General features: G+C 42.2%; 1 protein-coding gene across 1 annotated transcript in view; it reads right to left on the reverse strand.

Moving 5' to 3' along the window:
- GUCY1A2 (guanylate cyclase 1 soluble subunit alpha 2) overlaps nucleotides 1-26,944 on the reverse strand; it is a 359,928-nt gene that overhangs the window by 167,554 nt on the left and 165,430 nt on the right. The window contains exon 5 of the mRNA XM_033950369.1: nucleotides 4,246-4,731. Within this exon, the coding sequence (XP_033806260.1) occupies nucleotides 4,246-4,731 (486 nt within the window). The remainder of the gene's footprint in view (nucleotides 1-4,245; nucleotides 4,732-26,944) is intronic.

The following is a 26,944-nucleotide window of genomic DNA, read 5'->3' on the forward strand; positions in this document are numbered from 1 at the left end:
GTTAGGCAGCATTGTATAGTTCTACACGCATCTTTTCAGAATGCCCCCGACAAACACATGTTCATGCCACCTTCTCAGAAATGTGCCATGGGAGTTAGGTGCCATTCCTTAGAGACTAATGCACATCCAGATGTGCATGCAAATTTTAATGAGTGTCAATTAATATCGCTAATTGATTGTTAGCATCCAATTATTGTTTCAGAGCTCATTATCCAATTTATTTGTGCATGCATCTTGGAAACATGGCCAAGGTTGAGTGCACAACTTTGGATGCCATAGGGAATAATCTTTAAGCATACTTTTATTTCTGTATAACATTTACTACCCTGCACTATCCATATAATTTTAGGCACGAAGCTAACATAAAAAGTCATAAAACAATACATTTAAAAAGATAAAACACAACATTAAAATGAAATAAAAATTTTCCGCTTTTTATCCGTTGCTAAGCATATGTAACATATCCTTCTAAAAAATAATACAAGCTTCATTAAGTAGCACCCATTTTTGCCTGTAGCTGAAGTACGTGCTGAAAATAAATAAGACTATGCTGGGCTAACAGGGATTCTAGTAAACATTTTTATGCTGTTATTAAAATATTCCAGTCATCCCCCTCCCCTTCACCCATATAGAGCAGAGCAGTTGACATTGTTCTCCGTTTCTGGCTAATGCACAATAATCATATCCTGCTTCTGTGAGTAAACAGTTTGCTTATGCAAGTAACAGCATTAATAATACTTATGTAGGGCCATCAGTGCGCAAAATCATTTGCATGGTCACTGGCTTCATTAAAGGATGGGGAAGAAAGTCTAGATTAGATCTGGAACCCCTCTGAGTGAAGGATATTATCCGAGACTCAGCTGTCTCAGTCCCAGTGAAATTCAGATTAAATCTACTGTAGTGCAAGTCCACTTTCCCAAATTCTAAAACAATGAAGCCAAACCCGGTTCAGCACTGGTTTCTCTTTTTGACCTGGCATGTGTGCAAGAATCCAAGGTTCATGAGACAGATCTTCACTTACAGATTATTAAAAACTGTCAGGTGGTAAATATTTTTTATGTCTATTGAAGGAACTGTCAAAGCCCACATGCATGTTAAAAGGTCTTTATACACAGACAATTACCACCGCAGAGCATATGCACACTTTTCTATACTTCATTCAGGGCACATGTCAATTTGTTTGCTCTTAGGGTTGGTTCAGAGATCCTAGTTTATTTCCCTCCCCCACCCCCTTTTTACAAGATCGTAGCGTGGTTTTTACTGCCAGTCGTGGCGGCAACAGCCACGACGCTCGTAGAATTTCTATGAGCGTCTAAGCTGTTATTGCCAGAGCCGGTGGCAAAAACTGCACTATGGTTTTGTAAAAGGGGGGGGGGGAGGAGTATTTATTTTAAAATATTTTATTTATTTATTTAAAATATTTATATCCCACACATCCCAAAATCTGTGCGGAATACATTAAAAATAACATAATAAAACATAAATCTAATACAATACAGTCAAACCTCGGTTTGCAAGTAACGCGGTTTGCGAGTGTTTTGCAAGACGAGCAACCACTTTCAATGTAGACAAATAGGGTGTTCAAAAAGTGGAGTGAAGAACAAAGAAAACTCAATGTCAGGTAAAAATGAAGGAAAAAGCCTCAGAAAGGGCCCTCCCACCTCCACCGAAGTGGATAGCAAATGGTGGTTAAGTGGTAACCTCACTGGCAAAAAACCTTCAATAAATACTGAACATTTGAGCATTTAAACCATGCTTCACTACAACTTATAAAATTGATAGAGGAAAAATCCACTTATCTTCTGCTGATCAGCACACCGACGAGGTCAGCATTTCACCAAAAGGCTACATCAGGGTGTGACCCGACCAATCAGGCGAGGTTACCGCTTAACCACCATTTGCTATCCACTTCAGTGGAGGTGGGAGGGCCCTTTCCGAGGCTTTTTCCTTCATTTTTACCTCACATTGAGTTTTCCTTGTTCTTCACTCCACTTTTTGAACACCCTATTTGTCTACCTTGAAAGTGTTTATTGGTCATACGTTCTATTTTAAGTATATCTGTGTATTTTGTTGCAAGACGAGCAAAACACTCCAGCAAACTGTGACTTGCAAACCGAGCGCTGACTCGGTAAACGAGCACTTAACACGCCGCCCGCGAGCCTCTGCCGGTTGGCGTCTACTCTTCCTTTCTCTATCTGCAGCAACTCCAGCCCGAGGCCGCATTATCAGGGCACAGAAGGCAAAGACACCAGCAACACATCCACCACCGCCGCCGACTCAAACATTACCGTTTCTAATAAAAACTTGTTTTGGTTGTTAAGACATCCCCTTGCCTTCCTTTATTGTTCTCTGCTAGAAAGAGAGACAACAGAGCATACGGTGGCCCTGCAAATAGGATTACTGGATATCTGGGAAAAACCCAGACATGACCTCTTTTTAGAGGACTGTCCGGTTGCCGGGAGGGATTTCCAAAACCCAGCAGTTTGTCCGGGTTTGGGAAGTCCTCGAGCTTGGGGATGCGTCTGGAGACCCTCCGCACATGCACAAACATTGATATGATGAAGTCATACGCGCGCTTAAGCCTTACGTCATTGCATTGACATCCGTGCATGCGCAGAGGCCTCCCAGACCTCATGGAAGGAGACAGGAGGTTCGGCTGGAGGCAGAATGGAATGGAGCTAGAGGCAGAATGGGGCAGAGCTGAGGACAGAATGAGGCGGGACCAGGTATCTTTTTTATTTAAAGAGGAAATCCGGCAAGCCTATCTGCAGGAGCAGGCCACGCAAGGACATTATTATATTTATGGATGGACTAGTTTTATGTTGCCTATTTCCTCCTACCTGTGAATGGAACCGGACTCCTGAGCTAACAGCTTTTATTTAAATTTATAACATTTTATTGAAGGAAATAAATTAATATAATATAATACAAATAGATTTTCATTTCAAATAGATTCACAATTATGATATTTTCATACATATTTCTATTATTCCTCCAAAATATATTTCCATATGACTTATATCAACCTCCCTACTCCCCCCAACTCCTTTCCCCCACTTCCCCCTCCCCTTCCCTCCCATTCATATTGTATTGAAGTAATTAATCAAATTATAATAAATGATTAAATTTACATACATATTTCTATCATTTAATAAATCTTCTTTTCCTTTACCTGCAATTGCTTTATGGCTCTGTCTTACCTGGCCCCGCTAATCCCTCACTCTTTTCTCTTCTCTCACCTATCACTGCCTGCAGTTCCCTTCTCCCTGTTTTAATTATGTGAACTGCTTTGTTGTGCTCCCATGAAGGGTGACATATCAAGTCAATAAACCATAAACCATGCGTGGGTGCTGAAGCCACACAGGGCACAAGGAAAGCAAGGGTGCCAAAACTGTACCCTGTCCATGTCCATAACTGCAACACAATGGTGGTGCAGAAGTGCTAGGGGAGATGTCTACATGATACTTTTCTGGCACAGGACACTCCTGGGGTGAAGAGAAAGCAGGACCAGGTAGCAATATACAGAAATTGCATTTATGTATGCATTTATAAGGAACATTTCTAGTCCACTTTCCCCAAGTAGTTTGCAATCAAAATATAATTTAAAACCGGAGAAATATTTCTTCATACAACGTGTAATTAAACTCTGGAATTGTTGCCGGAGAATGTGGTGAAATCAGTTAGTTTAGCGGGGTTCTAAAAAAAAGGCTTGGCTAATTTCCTAAAAGAGAAGTCCATAGACCATTATTGAGATGGCTTAGGGAAATCCACTGCTTATTCCTAGGATAAGCAGCATAAAATCTGGGGGATCTAGCTAGGTACTTGGGACCTGGGTTGGCCACTGTTGGAAACAGGATACTGCACCTGATGGACCTTCGGGCTGTCCCAGTATGGCAATTCTTATATTCTTATGCTAAGCAGGTACAAAGTGTTTTGGTCCAGAAATTCCAACAGTGCTAGTCACCCACAGACTTTCAAAGGGAGACTCCAAGGGTAATCTTTTAGAAAGTGTTATTTTGCAGACCCCCCAGATAACATAACGATTTCAAAATCTGCTCATTAAAGGCAAGAAGCAGTATCCCTTATTGTTGTTTTTCTTTAATTCCTTCATTCTTGATCTTTGCTCCCACACTAGGCCTTCCTAAAGGAACACTTTACAGGAGAATGCATAGCCCAGGAGCAGATTATTCTTTATTCATTAAAAAGTTTTGTGCTTCATACATTAATAATTTTAAACGGTATTACCTTATAGACATCCAGGATTCCACATTGATAGTCAAATCTAGTATAGAGTTCATTCAGCATGCTGATCACTTGCATTGGCGTACACTGGGCGCAGACAGCAGTGAAGCCAACAATGTCCGAGAAGAGCATGGTGACATCATCAAACTTCCTGGCCTGAACAGACTTTCCTTCCCATAACTGTTGAGCCACGTCGCCTGGGAAAATGGAATAAAGCAGATCAACAGTCGTCTTCTTCTCCTCTTCCAGAGCTTGGTGCGTTCGTTCTAGTGTTGCTTTCAATTTGTCCATTCGCTTTTTCAAGCCGTCTTGGGCCTTTGCTTGCTCTCCCACTAGAATGACATCACGAGTTGCATCATGGATAGGAATGTCGGAAAGATGGAGTCCTCGGCCCATCAGTTCATCCAACTTATCAACACACGGAGAGCCCAAAAACAAAATAGAATTTGACTCGGGTACATGGATCATCTGTCCCTTGATTTCCATTACCTATAAAATAAAATAAAAGACTATAAAATAAACATTACTATCCATGGTGCTATCATGTTCAGTTCTACAGATACATGTTCGCATTCAAACTAATCACCAGAATTCAAGTTATTGTAATAGAGAGTACTTGTAAAAATTCAGCAGCAAAATGTGGTATGAAATTAGTCTGAAAAGAAAATCCATGTGGAGAGCACTAGAATAATGGATCAGAATAATACAACAGAATGAGAATGTATAACAATTTTTCATGAACATATGAGACAATGCAAAACCGTTGAGTATCTATTCAAGAAAATCAATTGTACAGAGACCTCACACTTCCAAGATTGTTATTTGACACTTAAAAACCTTGATAGGCACTTTTGCAAATATAATAATAAATGTTTAGAGATCTAGGTATTAGTCATGCTTCATTTATGCGCAATATTTAAAACATCAGTTACCAGAACGGGAATGTTTCAGTACCACAATTGCCATGTAAGTTTGCATGAATAACCAGAAACAAAGGAATATGCAGAGAACCTCATATCTACCTCATGATCTATGCTTTAAATGTGGTGTAACTGTGCTCTCTCTTACCTGACCTCATGATGGGCGTATAGATCTCAGAGGCTAGACATACATGTCCAAACTAACCCCTCCACCCGCCTCACCTTTTACGATTCCATGTTAGGCTTTTTTTATCACCGGCCGCGACATTATTACCTCCGATGCTCATTGAATTCCTATGAGCATCGGAGCTAATACCGCTGTGGCCGGTGATAAAAAAAGCTTAGCGCGGTTTCGTAAAAGGGGATGTACAATGGAAGCACCTACAGCTTCTCTATTAACCCTTATTTCTAGCATCAGGGTTGAATAATTAAGTAATTGAAATATTGCAGCTCTTTTGTAGATGCCCTCTTGATTAAGACTCATCCTAGGATCAAACTAACATTCTCAAATAAGATGTGCCTAATAGGGGGTAGAATAATGTTTTATGCGCTTAAGTGTGATCTAATAAAATTGTTTTGGGTGTGTACACTTAAGCGCATAGACACAGGGGGGATAATTTTATAACAGGTCCTAAATTCCATATATGATTTTGAGTGCCATACAGAATTAGTCCATAACTGACAAATTCTATATAGTCTGTCTAAAGTTAGGCACCTACACCAGTGTACCTAGTAGATGTAGGCTCCTAACTTAATTAATAGGCAATTGGTGCTGATAATTGGCTCTTAACACCTCATAATTGGCTTTAATTTTCATTGAACATTAGGTTTCTAACTCAAAAAAACACAATTCTATAAATAGTAAGCACTTAGAATTCAGGAAACACCTAAAAACTTACCTGTTCTTGAAATACCTAGGCAACGAACCGGAACATCAACCCCCCTCGTAACATCATCACATAACTAAACTGCAAACTGTTAACCCCAACCCCTAATCACTAACTACGAACACTCTATTCAATTCCCGGAATATTTCTACTTCTGTGCAAACAGCTTGGCACTTCCTGGCCTTGCAACACACAAACTGTTGTTAACATTATTAAAATTATCAGATGTAGACTGCTTTACTCTTTAACTCATTGTACGAGATGTATACTGCTATACTCTTTAATTCATTGTACGTAAAGTTTCTCTTTATTGTATCGAGATGTACACTGCTAAACTCTTTAATTCATTGTACGTAAAGTTTCTCTTTATTGTATTTACATTTTCTTTTATTGTATTCACAGTTTCTTTTATTGTAAACCGCCTAGAAGTCGCAAGATAGCTGGCGGTATATAAAAATAAAGTTATTATTATTATTATTAGTCCAAAGCGCCTATATAAAAGTGGGCAGATCGTGGGTGAGTTTTCAATTTAAGCGCCTCTTTGTAAATTAGGCACAGGTATTTAGGTGAAAAAAAAAACCCCCGGTATAAATTGACTGCGCCTTAAGTTAGGATACCTAGCGATGCCTAAGCTTGCTTAGGCGGAACTGTGCGATTCTATACAGTGCGCCTAACTTCTATAGGATCTTGCTTAGTAACAGAGCTGATATTTTAGACAGACTATAGAATAAGGACCTATTTATCTAGCACATAACTGCAAAGGGGGCATTCATACAGGAGGAGAATGGGTGTGTCATGGGCGTTTTGACTATTCTCGCACACGCTTTCCAGAACACTCATTTATGCATGCAACTGCTGCATTTAGGTGCTAATATATATCTGCCATGGAGCTGACTTACACTAGTATTCTATAACAGCTTTGGCGCATAAATTCGTTATTATAGAACACTGGCTTAGGACTCACATTTCTGGCACCCAAATTTGGGTGCCCTTTATAAAATTGCCCCTCCCTATTGGCATAGTAAGGGGGTGGAGGTAGACCACCCCGAGACGCCATCTTGGGAGGGGGCAGGCACCTCTCTGTCCCCCAATGCCACGCTTGTACCTGCCCTTCCCTGCCCCGTACCCCTTTAAAATCTTCTCCAGCATGAGCAGCTACTTTAGCCTGCTGCTTGAGATGGCCTAACTCCCTCTGAAATCACTTCCAGGTCACGGGGCTAGGAAGTGATGTCAGAGGGAAAGCCAGCACGAGTAGCAGGCTGGAGAAGCTGCTCGTGCTCGTGATGATTTTAAGAGGTACAAGGATGGGAAGAAAGGGCGTGAATGTGGCGCAGATAGGAGGGCGCCAATGCCCTGGTATCTCCTACCCTTGCTACTCCACTGCTCCTCACCCATATGTGCCTATTCTTTCTGACACATGTATGTTCACAATCACATCTCCCTCAGAACAGGTATACAGTGGAACCTTGGTTTACGAGCATAATTCGTTCCAGAAGCATGCTTGAAAACCAAATTACTCATGTATCAAAGCGAGTTTCCCCATAGGAAGTAAGGGAAACTGGCTTGATTGGTTCCACCTCCCCCACTCCCTGGTGCTGCTCCACCACATCCCCAAAAGACCCCCCCCATCCCCGAGGCCACTGGTGCGCTTCCACATCCCCCCCCATGAACCGGCATCGCCCCCTGCCCGCAAACACCGCCCCCCCCCCCCGTGAACCGACATCGCCCCTCCTCGCGAACGCCCCCCCCCGCCCCCCTCCCCCGTGAACCGGCATCCCCTGCCTGTCCAAACTGAAAGTTTACCCCCAATCTGGCACCGGCACGCAGCACCAACCTACAGGTGCTAGTGCCCGAAGATCCTGCCTCTTGCCAGACTGGGCCTTGAGCATCTGCGCATGCTCAAGGCCTTCTGGCTCTCATTCTCTCCGAGAATCTCGGAGTTTGGGTGGGCGGGCGGGGGAATCTGGTTTGCCGGGGGGCATTCGCGAAGGGAGGCGATGCTGGTTCGCGGGGGGGGGGGTGGCAGCATTTGCAGGCAGGGGGTGATGCCAGTTCACGGGCGGGGGACTCACAAATCGAGTCAATGCTTGGTTTGCGAGTCACGATTTGCAAAAATGTTTTGCTCATCTTACAAAACACTCACAAACCGCGTTACTCGCAAACCGAGGTTTGACTGTACTTTATAAAACACAGGCAAACGTGCACAGAGTGTAGAAGAAAAAAAGGAGGTAATGGTAGCCCATGTTGATTACTTCCTCCCTTAGTGGCTTAGTGCCCCAGAAGCATTGTTAATGTGCCCTGATGCAGGCCTCATATGGGCTAAAACACGTTGGGCGCATGTGTTAACATTTGATCAATTGGTCATTTTGATCAACACCGTTGTTGAATTGTTGCTTTCTGAATAAAATATTGCTTTTATTTACTGTCCATCCAGTCTGCCCATTAAAAATTAACTTGTATCTCCTTTGATATTTCTGGGTCATAGACTGTAAAGTCCACCTAGTATTGTCCTAGGTTCCAAATGCTTTAGTTGACATCTAATCAAGCCATTGTGACATCACTACTGAGGTTGGCTCTTAGGCATTGGTGGAATGAGGCATTATGACATCACAACAATCTCAGCTCTAGAATGTTGCTACTCTTTGGGTTTCTGCCAGGTAACACAGTAACACAGTACGTGACGGCAGATAAAGACCTGGACGGTCCATCCAGTCTGCCCATTAAAAATTAACTTGCATCTCCTTTGATATTTCTGGGTCATAGACTGTAAAGTCCACTTGGTATTGTCCTAGGTTCCAAATGCTGAAGTTGCCTCTTGTGTAAAATCTTGGGGCGTAAGTTAGGTGCAGATCCCAGGTATTCAGTAAACCTGCACACATTTTAGTGAATGCCTCTGACCTGCCCATGTTCCTCCAATGGTCATGCCCTTTTTTGAGTTGCTCGCTAAAAGATTTGCACACGGATCTTCTTAGAATAGCGCATAGCAAGATCAAAAACGTTGCCAATTAATGCCAATAATTGAATGTTAGCACCCAGTCATTGATGCTAATTTGCTCATTAGCCAATTTGCTTGTGTATGGAAATTTGTGCACCATTCATAGGATTTCCCTGATAGTGGCTGATTATTGCCATATATCAATAGAGCTCAGCACGATGTAAATTCTAATTTAATCTAATCTAATCAGTATTTGTTAATCATGCTTATCCAATACAGGTTCAAGGTGGTTTACAAGATAAGAGGCACATGCAGCATCATGGGGGAAATCGTTCATCATATTGAGGAGGAAGATTATATTGTTATAAGAGGGGAAAAGATTACAAAACATTGTAAAAGAAGGCTACATTCACTGTTCCACCACTTTTACATAAAATAGTTCAACACCAGAGCCAGTGTTAAAAAAAAAAAAATTGGTGACGACAGGTTTCAAAGATTGACCCGTTAAAGTTCCCCTCCCCTATGAATTGCTAATGGATTTTTTGAAAGATCAGATTTTGAAAATCAGCATGTCTGAAAACTATGCAATGTTTTTATCAGTGGCAATGCTTCTTAATGTTTCACTGTCCAATGGTCTTAATTCTATATAATTTTTAGTAACATAGTAACATCCAGTCTGCCCAACCTGATTCAATTTAAATTTTTTTTCTTCTTCTTAGCCATTTCTGGGCTAGAATCCAAAGCTCTGCCCGGTACTGTGCTTAGGTTCCAACTACTGAAGTATCCGTCAAAAGCTCATTCCAGCCCATCTACACCCTCCCAGCCATTGAAGCCCTCCCCAGCCCATCATCTCCCAAATGGCCACATACAGACCGACACAGATCGTGCAAGTCTGCCCAGCACCTGCCTTAGTTCTTCAATATTTACTATTATTTTCTGATTCTAGATCCTCTGTGTTCATCCTATGCTTTTTTTGAACTTCGTCACCATTTTCATCTCCACTACTTCTCTCGGGAGCGTATTCCAGGCGGTTCATAGACAACAACGCGGAAGACAAAGGCGCGCGCCGACAACTGAGCGCAAAACGGAGGCGTGTGCCAAAGAAAATTACTGTTTTTCGGGGCTCCGACGGGGGTTTTTGTTGGGGGAGCACCCCCAGTTTACTTAATACAAATCGCGCCGGCGTTGTGGGGGGTTTGGGGGGTTGTAACCCCCCACAACGCCCCCACAATGCGGCGCGATCTGTATTAAGTAAAGTGGGGGGTTCCCCCCACGCCCCCCGTCGGAGCCCTAAAAACAGTAATTTTCTTCAGCGCACGCCTCTGCGCTGCGCTCAATTGTCTGCTCGCGCCTTTGTCCCGGCGCGCTTTTCACCTGACACCATTCCAGGCATCCACCACCCTCTCCATAAAGAAGAATTTCCTTACATTGCTCTTGAATCTCCCACCCCTCAGTCTCAAATTATGCCCTCTGGTTTTTACCATTTTCCTTTCTCTTGAAAAGATTTTGTTCTATGTTAATACCTTTCAAGTACTTGAACATCTGAATCATATCTCCCCTGTCCCTCCTTTCCTCTAGGGTATACATAATCAGAGCTTCCAGTCTCTCCTCATACGTCTTTTGGCACAAACCTCATATCATTTTTGTCGCCCTCCTCTGGACCGCTTCAAGTTTTCTTATGGCTTTTTGCCAGATACGGTCTCTCTGTTCTCCCACCTGATTTATAAGTTACCTCTAGCATTCTGTGTGTATCACTTCTTTTCTCTATCGATTTCTCAAAGTGCCTGTCTTACCTGTAAATCTTGTTCCTGCAACAAATCCTTTTTAAATTTAAAATTAGTCCCTCAGGGATAATTTTGATCCAACTCAAAGGCAGACAACTATTTTCTTGCATTACAGAATAAATTGCAGTGAGCTTAGAAACTGAGACTTATAGATAAAAATAGTAGCTCAGTACCTTGAGTTTACAAAACTCCTTTTTGCAAGAAAGTCTGAGAAGTAGGAAAAGCTTTGAGGTTGATAGTTTTTGTTTTTTGTTGTTTTTTGTTTTTTTTGGGGGGGGGGTTACATAGATGGTCTTAGATTATATGCTAAGGTCTTAGATTACTGAAATCTTTGTGCACCGGCTATCAACTGTCCAAAAAAAAAAAAAAAAATTAGTTTTGTGTCATGTCCATGTCATTTATATGAATTTTAATTGTAAATACATTTTACAAATTTTTTAACTATGGGAGCATTCCCTCTCGGAAGGTTGTGAACAATTATCGACAAATGAAAAAAAAAACCTGAAATTTGGGGGGATTTTAAAATCATTTTGAGCAAAATAAAATGGCACAAAACATAATTATATCAAGGATTGACACGGAATAGTCTCAATAAGCTGCAATTAATTCCAAAATACAGCATCTAAATTGGTAACAGACCCTCGCCCCCTAAAGCAGGAGCGGCAGCGCTGCCTCTAACTGGCCGGCCGCTGCCGCTTCTGCTTTAGAGAGCGAGGGGGGGGGAGGGTCAGTAGGGAAGTGCTGGTGTCCGGCTTCCCCCCTAGCCTCCCAAACATCCAGGGCAAGATTAAAGGGTAGGCCCAGTAGGCATGTGCCTCGGGCCCGAGGAGTTCAGGGGGGCCCAATGCGCTGCTACAATGACATCAGATTGCGCCCAGGTTAGAAGGCTGCAGGCGGCAGTGGTGGTTCTGTGTACATCTTCCCTGCCTCAGTAGACAATGCTGCTGTTGGTACTTGCCTGCACCTTGGCCCATCTGCTTGCCCCCCTCCTCTTGCTGCCGCTCACTGCATGCCGCCAGCCCATAATTGCTGTCAGGGGAAGGCTCATGGACAGGAGGGTGCAATCGCTGCACACACCTGGCCCTTTTGGGGTTGCGGCAGCAGCGAGGAGGGGGGATGTTAAATGGAGTCGGCGAGCAGCGGCAGGGAGTGAGTGGCGGGAGGCAGAATCGGTGGCGGGTCAGCTTGGGGGAAGGCAGGCAAGCTTCGGGGGGAGGAAGGGAGGATTATGTGTGGATCCTTCAGCTCTTGCCATGAGACTGGACCCACAGCAGCACCAAATGAAGTACAGTATATTTAAACATTTCTTCTGCTGCCATTATTCTGCTGCACCATAAAAATTAAAAAAAGACATCAAGTGTAGGCAGCCTCAATCAGCCTGCGAGGAGAGCTGAGGGGGAGGAGGCAAGGAGTGAAGAGCCAATAGGAATAGGCTATGAAGAAGTGAAAAATTACTGAATGAAGGATGGGAATCAGAAAGGAGACAAAAAGAGATATATGGGGTTGGAAAGATTATAAAGAGTATTTGAAGAGAGGGATGGAGTGAGCAGAAAAAAATGTCTTGTGGGAGAAAGGAAAAGAAAGAGAGCAGTGAAGAGGAGAAGTAGAGAAGCTAGAAGGGGAAAAGAAATAAATAAGAAAATGGGTACATGTGGGCGGTGCAGGGCATGGTGAGATAGCCTGGGCAGGGGGTGCAGGCCTTCAAGGGGGGACAGGCCTTCAGGGATGGTGGCACAGGCCTTCAGGGGGGGCCCTGGTATAGAAGTACATGGAGGGAGGGAAGGGGAGGGTTCAAAGAGACGTGCATATGCCAGACTTTGGGGGGAAGAAATAATGGGTCTAATAACAGAGGAGAGGGAGCGAGATGGTGGACAATGGGATTTAGGGAGGGAAGGAACAGAAAGGGAGAGAAGTAAGGCACAAGGGATGGTGTGGAGGGGGATAGAGATACTGGATAGGAGGGTAGTTGGGAAAAGAAAGGGAGAGATTGTGGACCTTGGGGTGGTGGGGAAGGAGGGAGAGATGCAGGATGAAAGGGTAGTTGAGAAAAGGTGGACCTGTGGATGGAGACGAAAAAAAGGAAAGATGCCAGACTTCCGGGGGAGGGAAGGGAAACGGAAGGGGAGGACACAGATGGCAGATGGATGGTTAGCACAGAGAAAGAAGAAAGAAGGAAACCCTGGCAAGCAAGACAACTAGAGCCTGGGACCAACAAGAGCCTGGGACCAACAAGATTTGAATATTGACCAGACAACAAAAGGTAGAAAAAATAATTTTATTTTCTGTTTTGTGATTACAATATGTCAGATTTGAAATGTGCGTCATGCCAGAGCTGGTGTTAGACTGCAAACGTGAGCTAGGATTTAACAGAGAGGAAAAGTCTTTTTTGTTTATTTTATTTACACCACAGGACCAGTGTGGGTAAGAGAGGGTGAAGAGGCTATAAAATAAACCCACCAGGATGCTTGGGAAAAAAAAAAAAATAAAAAAAACTACCCAATTGGGCAGGAAAATCGAATCGAATCAAATCAAATCAAATTGAAAAATCGATTCAATGGGCTGAATCGAATCAAATTTTTTTTTTTCCTGAATCGGGAAGCACTAGGCAGCAGTACACCACATATCACCCCCATCATGTTTGGCTGCCTATATGGTTGGCATAGCAGTGACTTCATAACCAGTATTTAAACATGGGTAACCTGGGCCTCCACATAGTGGTGGACGGGGCTCCGATCACCTTGTTGGGCAGACTGGATAGACCATGAGGTTCTTTTTTTGCCCTTATTTACTGTGCTACTGTGTTGCTGTGTATTTCGCAATATATTTGAATGACTGATTATCTTGGGCTCACAGTCAGTGAACTTTATTATTCTTTGCACACTCATGCAAAAAAAAAAAAAAAAGTTTTGGAAGTGCCATCTGTGGTAATTCATGAAGCTGTACCAAGATTTCCACCTGCTGCTGCCATAATAAATTTGCTTCCTTTCTGAAACTGCAGTGCACAGCACAGACAGGTATTCAGACACTATAACCATCTAATTAGAAAATTAATAACTTTGTAATTAGCCTTTAATCAAATAAAAAAAACAAATCCTACACAGGTATAGGCCTGGCACTGGTTATGTGAATTAAGGATGGACGACTCAGCTGTGATCATTCCTGGTCCCAATGGTGTCTCATAAATCGCAGCTGCCCCCATCTGCCAGTCTTATTAGATATGGATGAAAATCTAGCTTTGGCACAAGGCTGAGCCAACCCTGACTGAACTCCAATGTAGGCTGCTGTGAAAGCTTCATATTTTTGTCATAGGTAAATGGATGCAGTTGTGTGCAGGAATTAATGGTTATGCATATCCTAAGTCCTTCCCAACCATAACAAACTGAAAGCTTTGTTGAAAGGATGAATTATTTTTAAAGGTATTCTACAATTAGCCACATCCAAAATTTCAAACTATCTAGAGATTCAATACATTAAAATAGGTTAGAGTTTATTAAACGTGGAGGGATAGTATCAAAACGTATGTCTAAGTCCGAGTTAGACATATGGCACTAGATGTCCACAGTCGGTAGAAAGAAAATGCCTATTTTCGAAAGGCAAACCACCATATGTCTAGAAATAATTTTTTTTTTTTTTAAATCCTCTATCTGGACATCCAGGTCATTGGGATGCCAAGACCACCATGATGTCTATCTTTATACCACCTTTTCGACCAAAATTTTGTCCAAGTCCCAAACACCCAGAACAAGACCATTTGGACTTGGGAGGAGCCAGTGCTGTAATGGACTGACCGCCCAGACATGGCAACAGAGCAGTGTAATGGTCTGGCCACCCAGACATGGCAACAGAACTTTAGAAGGTACTGCTGTGAACTTTACATAAAGGATGCCAGATAAACATCTCACCAGAACTGACCCTTATTCCCTCTAAGCTGAGCAGGTGTCCTCCAGCTGCATTGCTACCACTAGGGGGTGGAATATTTTCAGTCGCTAAGGACAGGTATGTTCCCTGGAGTCCTGCAGAACTTGCCTGTCCCTCACAATTGAAAAATGTGACAGTAAAACAGCACCCTCTATTGGTGAGACTGTGGGTGGAGGACTCCTGCTCAGCTTAGAGGGAACACCCCTCCCAAACCCAGAAGCTCCAGTTACAGAATAGTTAGGATAGGCTAGAGTGGGCTTAGATGGCAACTCCAGGAGTGAGAACCTAAAGACGGTACTGGGCAGACTTCTATTGTCTATTGCCTAGAAATATTAAAGAAAAAAAACAATTTAAACATGATTGTATAATGAGTGTGACTGTTGGACCATTCAGGTCTTTATCAAGTTTACAAAATCCTGGAGTAGAGTAGAACAGATACAAATGGATCAATTTTTCACTCCGTCAAAAATTGCAAAGACCAGGGCACACTCGATGAAGTTACAGGGAAATACTTTTAAAGCCAATAGGATTTGCAAGGGCATCAGGCAGCCAAGTGGTATAAATTAATTTTGAAATATTTGAATAAGAAACAAAAAACAAGCCTAAGGGATATTTGGAGCATTGAGGTAAAGCAAAAGATTTCTGCTACTCAATGGCCACGGATTTGGTCTTGGAAGATGAGATGTACGGTGTCAGCATCTATGAGGCAAACCTGTTTTTTTCTGTTATATAGGATTTTTTGGACCCCTGTTCATTTGCAAAAATTAGATAGTTCAAAGTCTAATAGATGCTGGCTTTGTCTTCTTGATATAGGGACGCTGGATCACATGTTGTACTTTTGCCCATTAATATTAGGCTTCTGGAAGTCGATCTGGGTTACAATTAACACCTACAATGACCTTGCTTTTGAAGCCAAGTGGAATAGAAAGTGTAACAAACTCTAAACTTGACGCAGCTGTGACTCAAGGCGATATATTAAGTTTCTTAAATAAATAAGAGTGTAATAAACTCTAAACTATTTTAATGTATTGAACCGTTAGATAGTTTGAAATTTTTGATGTGGCTTGTGGTAGAAGATAGCTTTGTTGAAAGGCTGAATTATTTTTAACCATCAGTTTGTTTGTTATGGTTGAGATGTTGCAGTTTGTTTCATGATTTAGGATAAGGCAATGGTTTTGGAGCATCATCTGCATAGGAATAGAAAGAAATAGCAAAGTTTTGAATCACAGTTGCCAATGTCAGTGGTCTTCATTAATTTTTAAGCTTGAGCCACTTTGGATTCTGATGCCCTGAAGGAGAGCTGACAAATACCTTTTTATGGGGGCAACGACACTGCTGACCAGTGGGTATCAATGACATATATCGCCACAGCCCACCTTCAAATGTCATTAGGTTGTATTCTCAAGGTTGTGAGCATTTCCACATGTATTTTCTTTTGTCTACTGAGAAATGCCTTGTCCTTCAAGTGTGTGGTTCTTCTGCCACCCACTTTCCCCTTTCTGTCCTGAGCCTGGGTAGAGAGGCAGAGTAAGAAAGAACAAAACAAAGGCAATGGGGACCAGCTGGTATTGACAGTACTCCAATTGAATTCATCAAAGGCCCAGAAGGTGCTACCTGTTGATTGTTTCAACAGATTTGGAAGGAAAACACATTGGCCAATCAATTAGAGAAGATCACTGTTCATACTTGTACCAAGTAAAGGTGACACCATGGACTATAACAACTACAGAATGATTGCATTAATTCCACATGCCAGCAAGATATTGCTGAAAATAATACAACGAAGGCTACAATCATATGTTGAGCAAGAACTACCCAAAGTTCAGGCTGGCTTCAGAAAAGGTTAAGGAACAAGAGATATTGGAGAAGAGCAAAGAATACCAAAAGCCCCTATACTTTTGCTTCATTGACTACAGCAAAGCTTTTGACTGTGTGGATCATGATAAACTAAGGAGAATTCTAGCACCAATGGGAATACCCAAACATATAACTTAGATGATAAAGAGCCTCTATGAAAATCAAGAAGCTGCAGTGAGAACTGAATATGGCAACACTGATTGATTTCCAATAAAACATGGTGTCAGACAAGGATGCATCTTGTCACCTTACCTGTTCAACCTTTACGGCAAAGCCATCTTCAAAAAGTCAAATTTGGAAGAAGAGAGCATTAGTTTCAAAGTTGGTAGCTGAAATATAAACAATCTGCACTGTGCAGATGATACAATGCTCATCACCAACAACAAAGAAGACATGCTGTATTCACTGAGAAAGCCAAAGCCGAAAGTCATAACATGGGATTAGAACTGAACATAAACAAACCAAAGATCATGAATACGGAAAATGAAGATTATAAAGGATTTCAATCTCCTGTGCTCTTTCATAGACAAAGAAATACTCCACAGAATAGCACTTGGTTGTTCTTCAATGAAGGCTCTCAACAAAGTATTTAAAGGTAAGAAAATAACATTCCAAACGAAGATCAGACATGTCCACAATTATGGATGTGACAGCTGGACTCCACAGAAACAAGACAGAAAGAAGATTTAATCATTTGAGATTTGGTGCTGGAGTAGGATTTTATGCATGCCGTGGAACACCAGAAGAACTAACGAATCGATTCTGGAAGAGATCAAACTGACCATTGTCACTTGAAGCCCAAATGACAAAATTACGACTGTCTTATGTTGGTCACACCCTCAGAAGAGAGAGATTGCTGGAGAAAGACATCATGTTTGACAAGATCAAAGGAACCAGGTGAAGAGAGCGACCTGCAATCAGATGGCTGGACACACTGAAAGCAACCATGGGGATGACGCTGGAGGACCTTTCCAGACTAACACATAACCGATTTCTTTTTAGATCTGCAATTCATCAAGTCGCTAGGACTCTAACACAAGTCGATGGCAACCAGCAACAACTAAAGATGATTGAAATTTACATAAATTCATTTCAATCTTATTATAAGAAAATTTTAATGAGGGTTGAGGACTTTTCTCAAACCTTATTTTTATATTTTGAAACATCTGGGCTCTTATATTGCTAAATGTTTGCTTGAGATAAATATATCAGAATAAATCAAATTTATGGATCTAAACCCACTGCTATTTTAATGTGTCTGTATAGATAAACATTTGTCAGACATCAGTCAGAATAATGTATGAATGGCTTTTAGAATTGTATTGATTGGATTTTTTTTTTTTCAAGTTTCACATAATGTAAGCTCAGATTTTACAGTGCTCTTCTTTCAAATACAGTAGGCATCAAACCCTCTCTGGTTTACTGTGTATTATTTCACAAAATCTCCTGCAATTTCTGGAGTGAACTAAGCCAACGCAGCTTACCTTTGCAATCCAATTTTCTCAAAAACTAGAACCTGCAGTTTTTAAAGAGGTTTATCTCGTTGTGGTACAATGAACAAATGTAAGTGTGCTTTTGAGAATTGCCATCCACTGCTTGAGATTTATGTGGAAAACCTAAGTAAAAGATTTGCTTTACTGTATTGTCACATACATTTGAAACAGCCTTTATTGATTCAGAAACCTAACTTCTCCCTTGCAGACAACATGGTACAATAAAGTAGTGGCTTTCAAACTTTTTTCTTTTCTGGAATCCAAAGGAAAAAAACCTTTACTCCCATGAAAATGAAGGGCAATATTTCTTTGCTCTAATCAGGGTTGTCCAACGTCAGTCCTCGAGGGCTGCAATCCAGTCGGGTCTTCAGGATTTCCCCAATTAATTTGCATGACATCTATTTGCATGCACTGCTTCCATTGTATACAAATAGATCTCATGCATATTCATTAGGGAAATCCAGAAAATCCGACCTGGCGAGGGCCGAGGATGGACACCCCTGCTCTAAGTACTTTATGAAAATAAGTACCATTAAGTAACAATATTACCTATAAAAGTGTGGAGGGGCATAATCAAAAAAAAACGTCTAAGTCCCCTTTTGGCCTAAGGCCTTAAACGTTGAAAGTAGAAGCAGGAAAAATGTCCATTATCAAAAAAAAAACCGTCCAAAAGGAGTTTGTTTTTTTTATAATGACCTGCCTCTACGTTCAGCTGTTTAAACGCCCAGACCATAAACTTATACCATAAACTTATACCATATAATCAACCTAAAAAAAGCCTAAGCCCCAAACGTCCAAAACAAGGGCTTTTAGGCGAAGGAGGAGCCAGTCCTTTGCCTAAAAGCTGAATTCTGTAACCGATGTCTGTCAAAAACAACACCGGTTACAGAATCCCCCCCCCCCCTCCACCGACAACATCAGGGCAAGAGGGAGCCCAAGCTCTCTTGCCCTAGACATCCCCGACTTTCCCCGACTATGATCGGGGCAAGAGGGAGCCCAAGCCCTCTTGCCCCGCGAACCCCCGACTATGATCGGGGCAAGAGGGAGCTTTGATTATGGGTACTTGGATGATCAGGCTTTTTGATCGCCAAGTAGCCATTTAGGCCACTTTTTAGACTTTTTTTTTTAAATTATGAGCCCCTTACTGTATTTAAAATAGATTTTAGAACGATATAAATAGAAAAAAATATTAAATTTTGTAGCCAGAGCTCATTTTAATTGCCATGTGAGTTCTTTTACGGTACCACAGCAAAAATGTATGGGTCTGGGTCTGGAGAGTGGCTATGCTCTACGCTAATTGGTCAGCACAGCTACATTGCTGCATGCTAACTGATTAACATGTAGACCCAGATTCACTAAAGATAGCGATTCAATTGCTGTTGGCCGATTCTCTGGCCGATTTTCAGACAGTGATTGATTCACTATCACGTTTGCATGCAAATGATTTGCATGGAGGTGCAAATCATTTGCATGCAAACTCACCGACTCAATCGCTCAGTGAGCGATTAAGGCGGTGCAAAGCCCTGGCAGTAGTGACAGGAGAAGCAGCCTCCTGTCACTGCTGTCAGGGCTTCTGGCAGAGGGGGGAGGGGGGTTTCGTGTTTTTTTAATGACAGATATTTTACGTGTATTACACATGCAAAATATCTGCCCAATGAAAAAAAAAGCCCCCGCCCCCCCCCCCTCACAAAGCACCCCCTCCCTCCCTCCTGCCATCGGCCCCATCCCCACCCCTGTGCAGGGACAGTCTGTTTAATGTCAAAATGTACAGCACTACGTACGCCCTTCAGCACTATATAGAAGTATTAAATAATAGTAGTAGTTGTAGTAGAAGAAGAAGAGTTGCTAGAGAACTTAAAAATTACAATCATCCAGATTCAGGCAAATGAAAGATTTAAAAAATAAAGTAGAGGAAGAATACCCCCCTTCCCCCCCCCAACAGCAGTAAACTTATTCAAATTGTTACCTCTAATCCCATCCAATCAGTTTATACAAATCTTTTATACTAATATATAAACCTATTACACATCACATTCAGAAGATGACTCAGCAGATGATTTGGCTTCCTGAGATACTATCAATTTATCTAACTGTGAGGGTTCAAGAAAAATATAATCCTTCCCTTGAAATTTTACCTGACACTCCCCCCCCCCCATTTTACTTTGCCGAGCGGCAAAGCCCTGAAGCCCTTTAAATCTCTACAGGCTTCGGGGCAGTTACCACAGCAGTTTGGGAAATTTCAAGAACAAGGTCATACCAAGAGACAACGCTCTTGGCCTCAACTTAAATTCTTGTCTGATCATTTGACTTCTACGAGAAACATTGCATACCTTTTATTAGCAGAAAACAGTACATACTGTACTGTGCTGCAGTTCAGAACGCCACAGAACACAGGAAGCAGCAATAATTACTCTGTGTAATAGCAAAAAAATATCATTACTAAGTCATTATAATTGAAATTCTTTAACAGCACTCTTGCAATTGAACTAAATTCTGGCAACTGTCATCTAAGCAAGACAATGACAAAGCCACACACGGCATAAAATATGTATGGTTCACACTGGCTACGATTGTCATCAGTGTCATTAAAAATTGAATAGCCAATTAGATTCCACATAATAAAGTAATTTGTGACACTGTGATAAATATGAAATAAATATTTAAAAAGTAAAACCCAGGTGCTACAACTGACAATTAATTAAAGATGGTGTGGAAGAGTAAGTGGTTATCTTCCACTAATGCCACCTCCATACAGCTGCTAGCTCAAGGCTAAGTAGACCGCACTGGGCTTTACAGCTCAGTGCTGAGCCACCTTAACCAGGTAACCTTGCTAAATCAGGGGGCGGGATTCAGCAGGAAGGTGTTTAACTGCCACAGAGAAGAATCATTTGAGGAGGTCCCTAACAGAGAGAAAAATCTCTGAGGAAGGGAGGAGTCCCAGGGAGAGAGAAACTTCCCCACTCCTAGCTTTAGGCTGAGGGGACCTTGGAAAGATTTTGGACGTGGTCTTTACTGGTAACTGGTCTCTATTGGTAACTGGTCTCTACTGAAACAGGGTAAGCCAAGCCCATAAGGCGAATAATTGTGGCAGTGACTTAAGGCTATGAAGACTAAAGTTTCCAAGTTTATTATTCATTTGATATACCGTCTATCGATGATTTATTAGATGGTTTACAGTCATTTAAGAAATAAAAACATGTATAAAAATAAAATTCACATATGGGTAATTAAAACTTGCATGGTGGGGTCGTTTAAGGACCAATACGACTGACCGGATAGGAGGGAAGAGACATTAAAAGAGATAAAAAAAGAGAAAAAACTGTTGGGGGGGGGAAGGCAGTACATGAGGGTGGGGTTCACTTCAAGAGAAGTGTTTGGTGGGCGAGCCTGGTAAGAAATTTTGAGCAGAGAGAAAGAGGCTCAAGTATTAAGTACTGAAGGCGTCCTTGAATAGAAGGTTTTGATTTTGGACCAAAATTGTTTTTGAGAGGGCTCTTGTTTAATATAAAGGGGAAGAAACAAAGCAAAAGCCCAAATGTTTCACAGTCACAGAACGGAGGTCCAAAGAACAAAAGAAAAACAGACTATGTAATACAATGATCTTGATAAGGCGTTTATTACAACAAGTCAGATAAAAGTACAAATCCAAAATGAATAATCTTCACTTCATGAATAACTGACGTGTAATGTAATGCGGACCCTACACGATCCGTGTTTCGGCAAAAAGCCTTCTTCAGGGGTCAAGGTCAGTATTCACTCAATGGTATAAAAATAAATAAAACCTTGTCCATGAAGAGTATAAACACAAAAGGAGTAGCATCGTAGTGACCGAATAAAGTGCCTACATCAAGTACATCTGTTCTGGAGTTCTCTTTTTGTTTTTTGTTTTTTAACACAGGGGTGTCAAATGTCGGTCCTCGAGGTTCCACAATCCAGTCGGGTTTTCAGGATTTCCCCAATGAATATGCATGAGATCTATTTGCATGCACTGCTTTCATTGTATGCTAATAGATCTCATGCAAATTCATTGGGGAAATCCTGAAAACCCGACTGGATTGCGGCCCTCGAGGACCGACATTTGACACCCCTATGAATCTAACGTAAGCATAACAGAAAAATCGCAGAAACACTGTAATCAAACAGCGTGCAAAGAGGATGGAGCTAGAGAATGACACGGGGACAAATTTTTCCCCGTCCCTGCAGGAACTCATTTTACGTCCCATCCCCACGAGTTCTTTTCCTGTCCCTGCCCCATTCCTGCAAGCTGCGTCTTCATCTGCACAAGCCTCAAACACTTTAAAATCATAAGTGTTTGAGGCTAGTGCAGTTAAGGCAGAGCTTACAGGAATCGGGGAGGGACGGGGACAAATCTCGCGGGGATGGGACAGGTAAATTGAGTTCCTGCGGGGACAGGGAAAAATGTGTCATTCTCTAGATGGAGCACAAAATAATGAGTACTAACATGGAAGAGCACATCAGAAACTGTGACATATCCACAAAAAAATAAAAAAAACACCTGCCTCAGCACTCATTGGATTGCATGCCCATCCATCTACACATATGCAGAATTCTCTTGTTTATAAAATGTAAATATTTCTGTACAGAGCATTGCAGCATATGTACAGTTGTATGGCTATGCAAACCATTGTCTGCCGAAGCCTATTTTTCAACAGCCCAGCGCTTTACTCTTTCTTCAGCATGGCTCCCCTTAGCTCTGTGTTATTTTTTTTTTTTTATACCCTCTCTCCCTCTCCCATCTTAACAAAATAACTTCTATGGGCCACTGCCATCCCTCCCCCTCCTTCCCATCTTTAAAAATGTTCTCCATGGCCAACAGCCCCCTTCCCTCCCTCCTTTCATATTTTAAAATACAAAAGACTATCTCTTGCTTACATTAAAAAAAAAAAAAGTTACCGCCATGCTGGTTCTTTACCCTTCTCTTCCTGCTGGCTATAAAAAGAGAACACCAGTTGAGGGACCCCACTATCTAGAATTCCTAGACAGCACTCTTATTACCAGCAGAGAGTTGGTGGCAGGGAAACCTCCTACCAGTAGTCTTTTTTTATGTAAAGAGTATGGGACAGCCCGGGATGAGGGAATGTGGATAGATTTATGCATATTAAGATGTAGCAGAAGGAAGGAAGGGCTCTGATCGCCACAGGTCATGAGCTTTAGAAATATTATAATAGATGCAGAGCCAGTAATCTCTGTTAGGTAGGAGGTTGGGGGAAACATAATCCTTATTGCTTGGGGGGGGCGCAGATCACTGCAGTCCACCCCTGGTAAGGAGTACCACTTGTAGTATGCATTATTAGTCTCTGTTAACCTCATTAAAGCTAACCATCTGATGCCAACAAGCGAAGTCACTCAGATGCTGTCAATCCCCTAGAGAACATAGCATAAAAATGCTTTGTAATCCTCTGGAAACTGCGTACTATTAAAAAATACTTTGATTTTGTTTCTTTTAGATTACTAGTCTAATCTCTAATTCTATCTGCTCTTGATTATTGCAAGATTAACTACTTAGCATCATTAATAATAAAACCCTAAGCACGCATGCGCACTCCTAACTCCGTGATCCATAGCTCTGTGGCCCCACATGCGCAGTAGAAGGAGCCTGTGGCATTGTGTGCGGCGGTTTTCTGGCTCCTTCTACTGCGCATGTGGAGGCATGGAGCTTGAATTGGCAAACGCCATGGCGCCAACTCTGTAGAGGAAGCCGCTGAGCAGGGAAGCCACCGAGCAGGGAAGAACCGACGAGCAGAGAAGCCACCAAGCAGGGAGAAACCGCCGAGCAGGGAAGCCGCCGAGCAGGGAGGAGCCGCCGAGCAGGGAAGCCGCTGAGCAGGGAGGAGCCGCCGAGCAGGGAAGCCGCCAAGCAGGGAGGAACTGCCGAGCAGGGAAGCCGCCGAGCAGGGAGGAACTGCCGACTAGGGAAACATCAGCGCAGTGGCAGCAGTCCTGGCCTGCCAACCCCTGATTCCTTACCCAAAGCAGCAGTGGCAGCGCTGTAAACAGGCTGTTCGCGGCAAGCCCTTCAGGACCTTTCCTCTGCCGCATCACTTCGGATGCAGTAGAAGAAAGGCCCTGGTGGGGCTGGCCGTAAACAGCCTGTTTACAATGCTGCCACTGCTATTTTGGGTAAGGAATGGGGGGTTGGCAGGTCAGGACTGCTGCCGCTGCTACTGATATTTGGGTGGGTGAGGAACGAGATGCCCGTTTGGGAGTTGGGGCCTGGGTTGGTGAGAAGAAGAGAGACATGGGATAGTCACTGGAAAGTGGAAGCCATAGCTGGATTGAGGAAAGGACAAGGGATCCCTTAGCTGGCACAGCTAGAAGGCAGCTTCAGTGAAGGTCTGGGCAGGGAGAGAGAGAGAGAAAGAAAGATAGATGGGGCAGGGAGAGAGAAAAAAACAGACAGACATCTATTCTACTATCCATTAATGTAACGGGTTTAAACATTAGGTGGCGATCCAGCACCAAGGGTGAGCAAACGGGGTTCGGAGGGGAGACGGTACACGTTTGCCTATTGTGTAGCTGGGCAGATGTGTGCGGGCAGCTGGCCACAGCTGGATTGAGGAAAGGGCAAGGGATCCCTTAGCTGGCACAGCTGGAAAGCGGCTTCAGTGAGGGTCTGGGCAGGGAGAGAGACAGAAAGAAAGAAAGACAGCGGAAGAGAGACAGAAAGAAAGATAGATGGGCAGGGAGAGAGAGAAAGAAAGAAAGAAAAAAGATAGACGGGGGAGGGAGAGAGACAGAAAAAAAAGAAAGACAGACAGACATCTACTCTAGCACCTGTTAATGTAATGGGCTTAAACATTAGTCCTATAAGAAAACTTTAAATCGCATTCAAATAATACAGAAAACGGCAGTGTGCTTGATCTTTGGATTTAAAAAAAATATGATCATGTGAGCCCCTTTTATCGGCAACTGCATTGGTTACCATTCGAAGTGTGAATTCTCTTTAAATTTAGATGTACTTGCTTTAAAGCTCTTTTTGGTCTGGCTCCAGGATACCTAACCTCCCAATTTAAAGTACATAAGTCGAATAAAAATACTTGCAATGTCTGTATGTTTATGTTCCCATCTACAAAAGCTTGTCACTATAAAAGATTCTTAGATAAGACTTTCACTTTCCAGTTAGGAGAAATGAATTCTTGGTTAAGTCCTCTGATTTTTCAAACGCAATCATATCAGGCCTTTAGAAAGTTATTGAAAACCTATTTGTTTGATAAATTTGTATTATGATTATTCTCTTGACTTGTTTACATGTATGCTTCACTGATTGTACAGTTCTTCTTGACTGTTAACTGCCTGGAACTCATGGTTGGGCGGTATACAAGAATAAAGTTTATTATTATTATTATTATTATTATATACCATGCTATATCATATAACTCAGAATGGTTCACAAATTGAATAGCAAAATGAGAACAAATCCACCAAATAAAACAAGCAGACACTAAAACACGTTGCATAACTGAGAAGATTAGCTTACTATTAATATCCAGCAGGGAGAGTAGTAGTGTCCTATAGACTCCCTCACATGCAGTTTTTCTACAATCGCTATTTATACATTGATGAAAATTTACACAGGTAAATCAGTTGTTCACAAAATGTAAATGACACCTAATACTTTATTATTTTTGAATTAATGAAAGATATATTCATTATTGATTACCTTACAGAGCTGTAATAGCTGGACGTCTATATGCCCTGAAGAAACAGCTTCTTAGCAGTGAAACGGTGAAAAAGAGACCCCAAAATCACACTGCTTGATTTAATGTTGCGTTTAATCTAAAAGTCCAACAAAATACATCCCCGCTCCTTTTGCGCCCACATGCCACACTTATGCCTTCCCTTCGCCAGCACGAGCAGCTTCTCCAGCCTGCTGCTCGTGCTGGCAGTTCCTCTGATGTCACTTCCTGGCCCTGCGACCCGGAAGTGATTTCAGAGGGAGCCAGGCCATCGCAAGCAGCAGGTTTAAATAGTTGCTCTCTCACTGGTGACAATTTTAAAAGAGGTAGGGGGGCGGGGAAGGGGGCACGAGTATGGTGTGAGGGAACAGTGAGGTGTCGGTGCCCCCACCAAGACAGCGCCCAGGGCGGTCCACCCCTACCCCCTCCCCTTACTATGCCACTTCTCCTAGCCACTTAAATTGCTCTGAATATCGACCACCAAATGTTCCAGAAATAAGAAAAATTAGCAACCAAGGAGAGGTGAAGCTGGTATTTTAAGAAATCTAGGTGGCGTTGGTGCAGGTTTTGAAATAACCGTTACAGATAGGAGATTCCCTGGGAGCTCCCCCCACATCTCAAGCTGATGCTGTTTAAACTAGGAAACAGAAAATGGCTAAAAGAGGGCAGTTATAGAATCTACAGATAATGTCTTTTGAAGGACGGGTTTCGATTCTGCTATCGAGACTCAACCATTCTTCCTTGAAAAACTGAATCAGGAATGAATAATAAAATGATAAGATTTATCTAAAAGCAGGATAAAAGTTCTCATGCCAAAACAACAGTCATTGAATTGATTCTCTCAAACAGATGGTGCATTAATCCTTGATTGCTGGAAAGAAAGAGCCAATACTCACACAGTCCTGAGGATCTTCACTATAAATCCATTCCGACCATGCCATCTGAGCAAGCTAAAGATTTTTTAATCATCCTGAAGGATCTCCGCATGGCTGAGGTGTTGTGGCAGAGATTGATGAAGCAAAGAAATGTATCATTCACATACACATGTTTTGTTCAGAAAGACTTTCTCTGCACAAAATATGAAGACTTAATTCTGAAATTTACAGATGGCCAGATTCAAACATTTCTGCACAGTGCACGTCTCCAGCACAGGAGGGGAAATTTACTTACTAGAAAAAGGCCATGCTGGTCAATCAAATTCATCCTTTCCT

This window comes from Geotrypetes seraphini, chromosome 6 (assembly GCF_902459505.1).
Source record: "Geotrypetes seraphini chromosome 6, aGeoSer1.1, whole genome shotgun sequence".
NCBI lineage: Eukaryota > Metazoa > Chordata > Amphibia > Gymnophiona > Dermophiidae > Geotrypetes > Geotrypetes seraphini.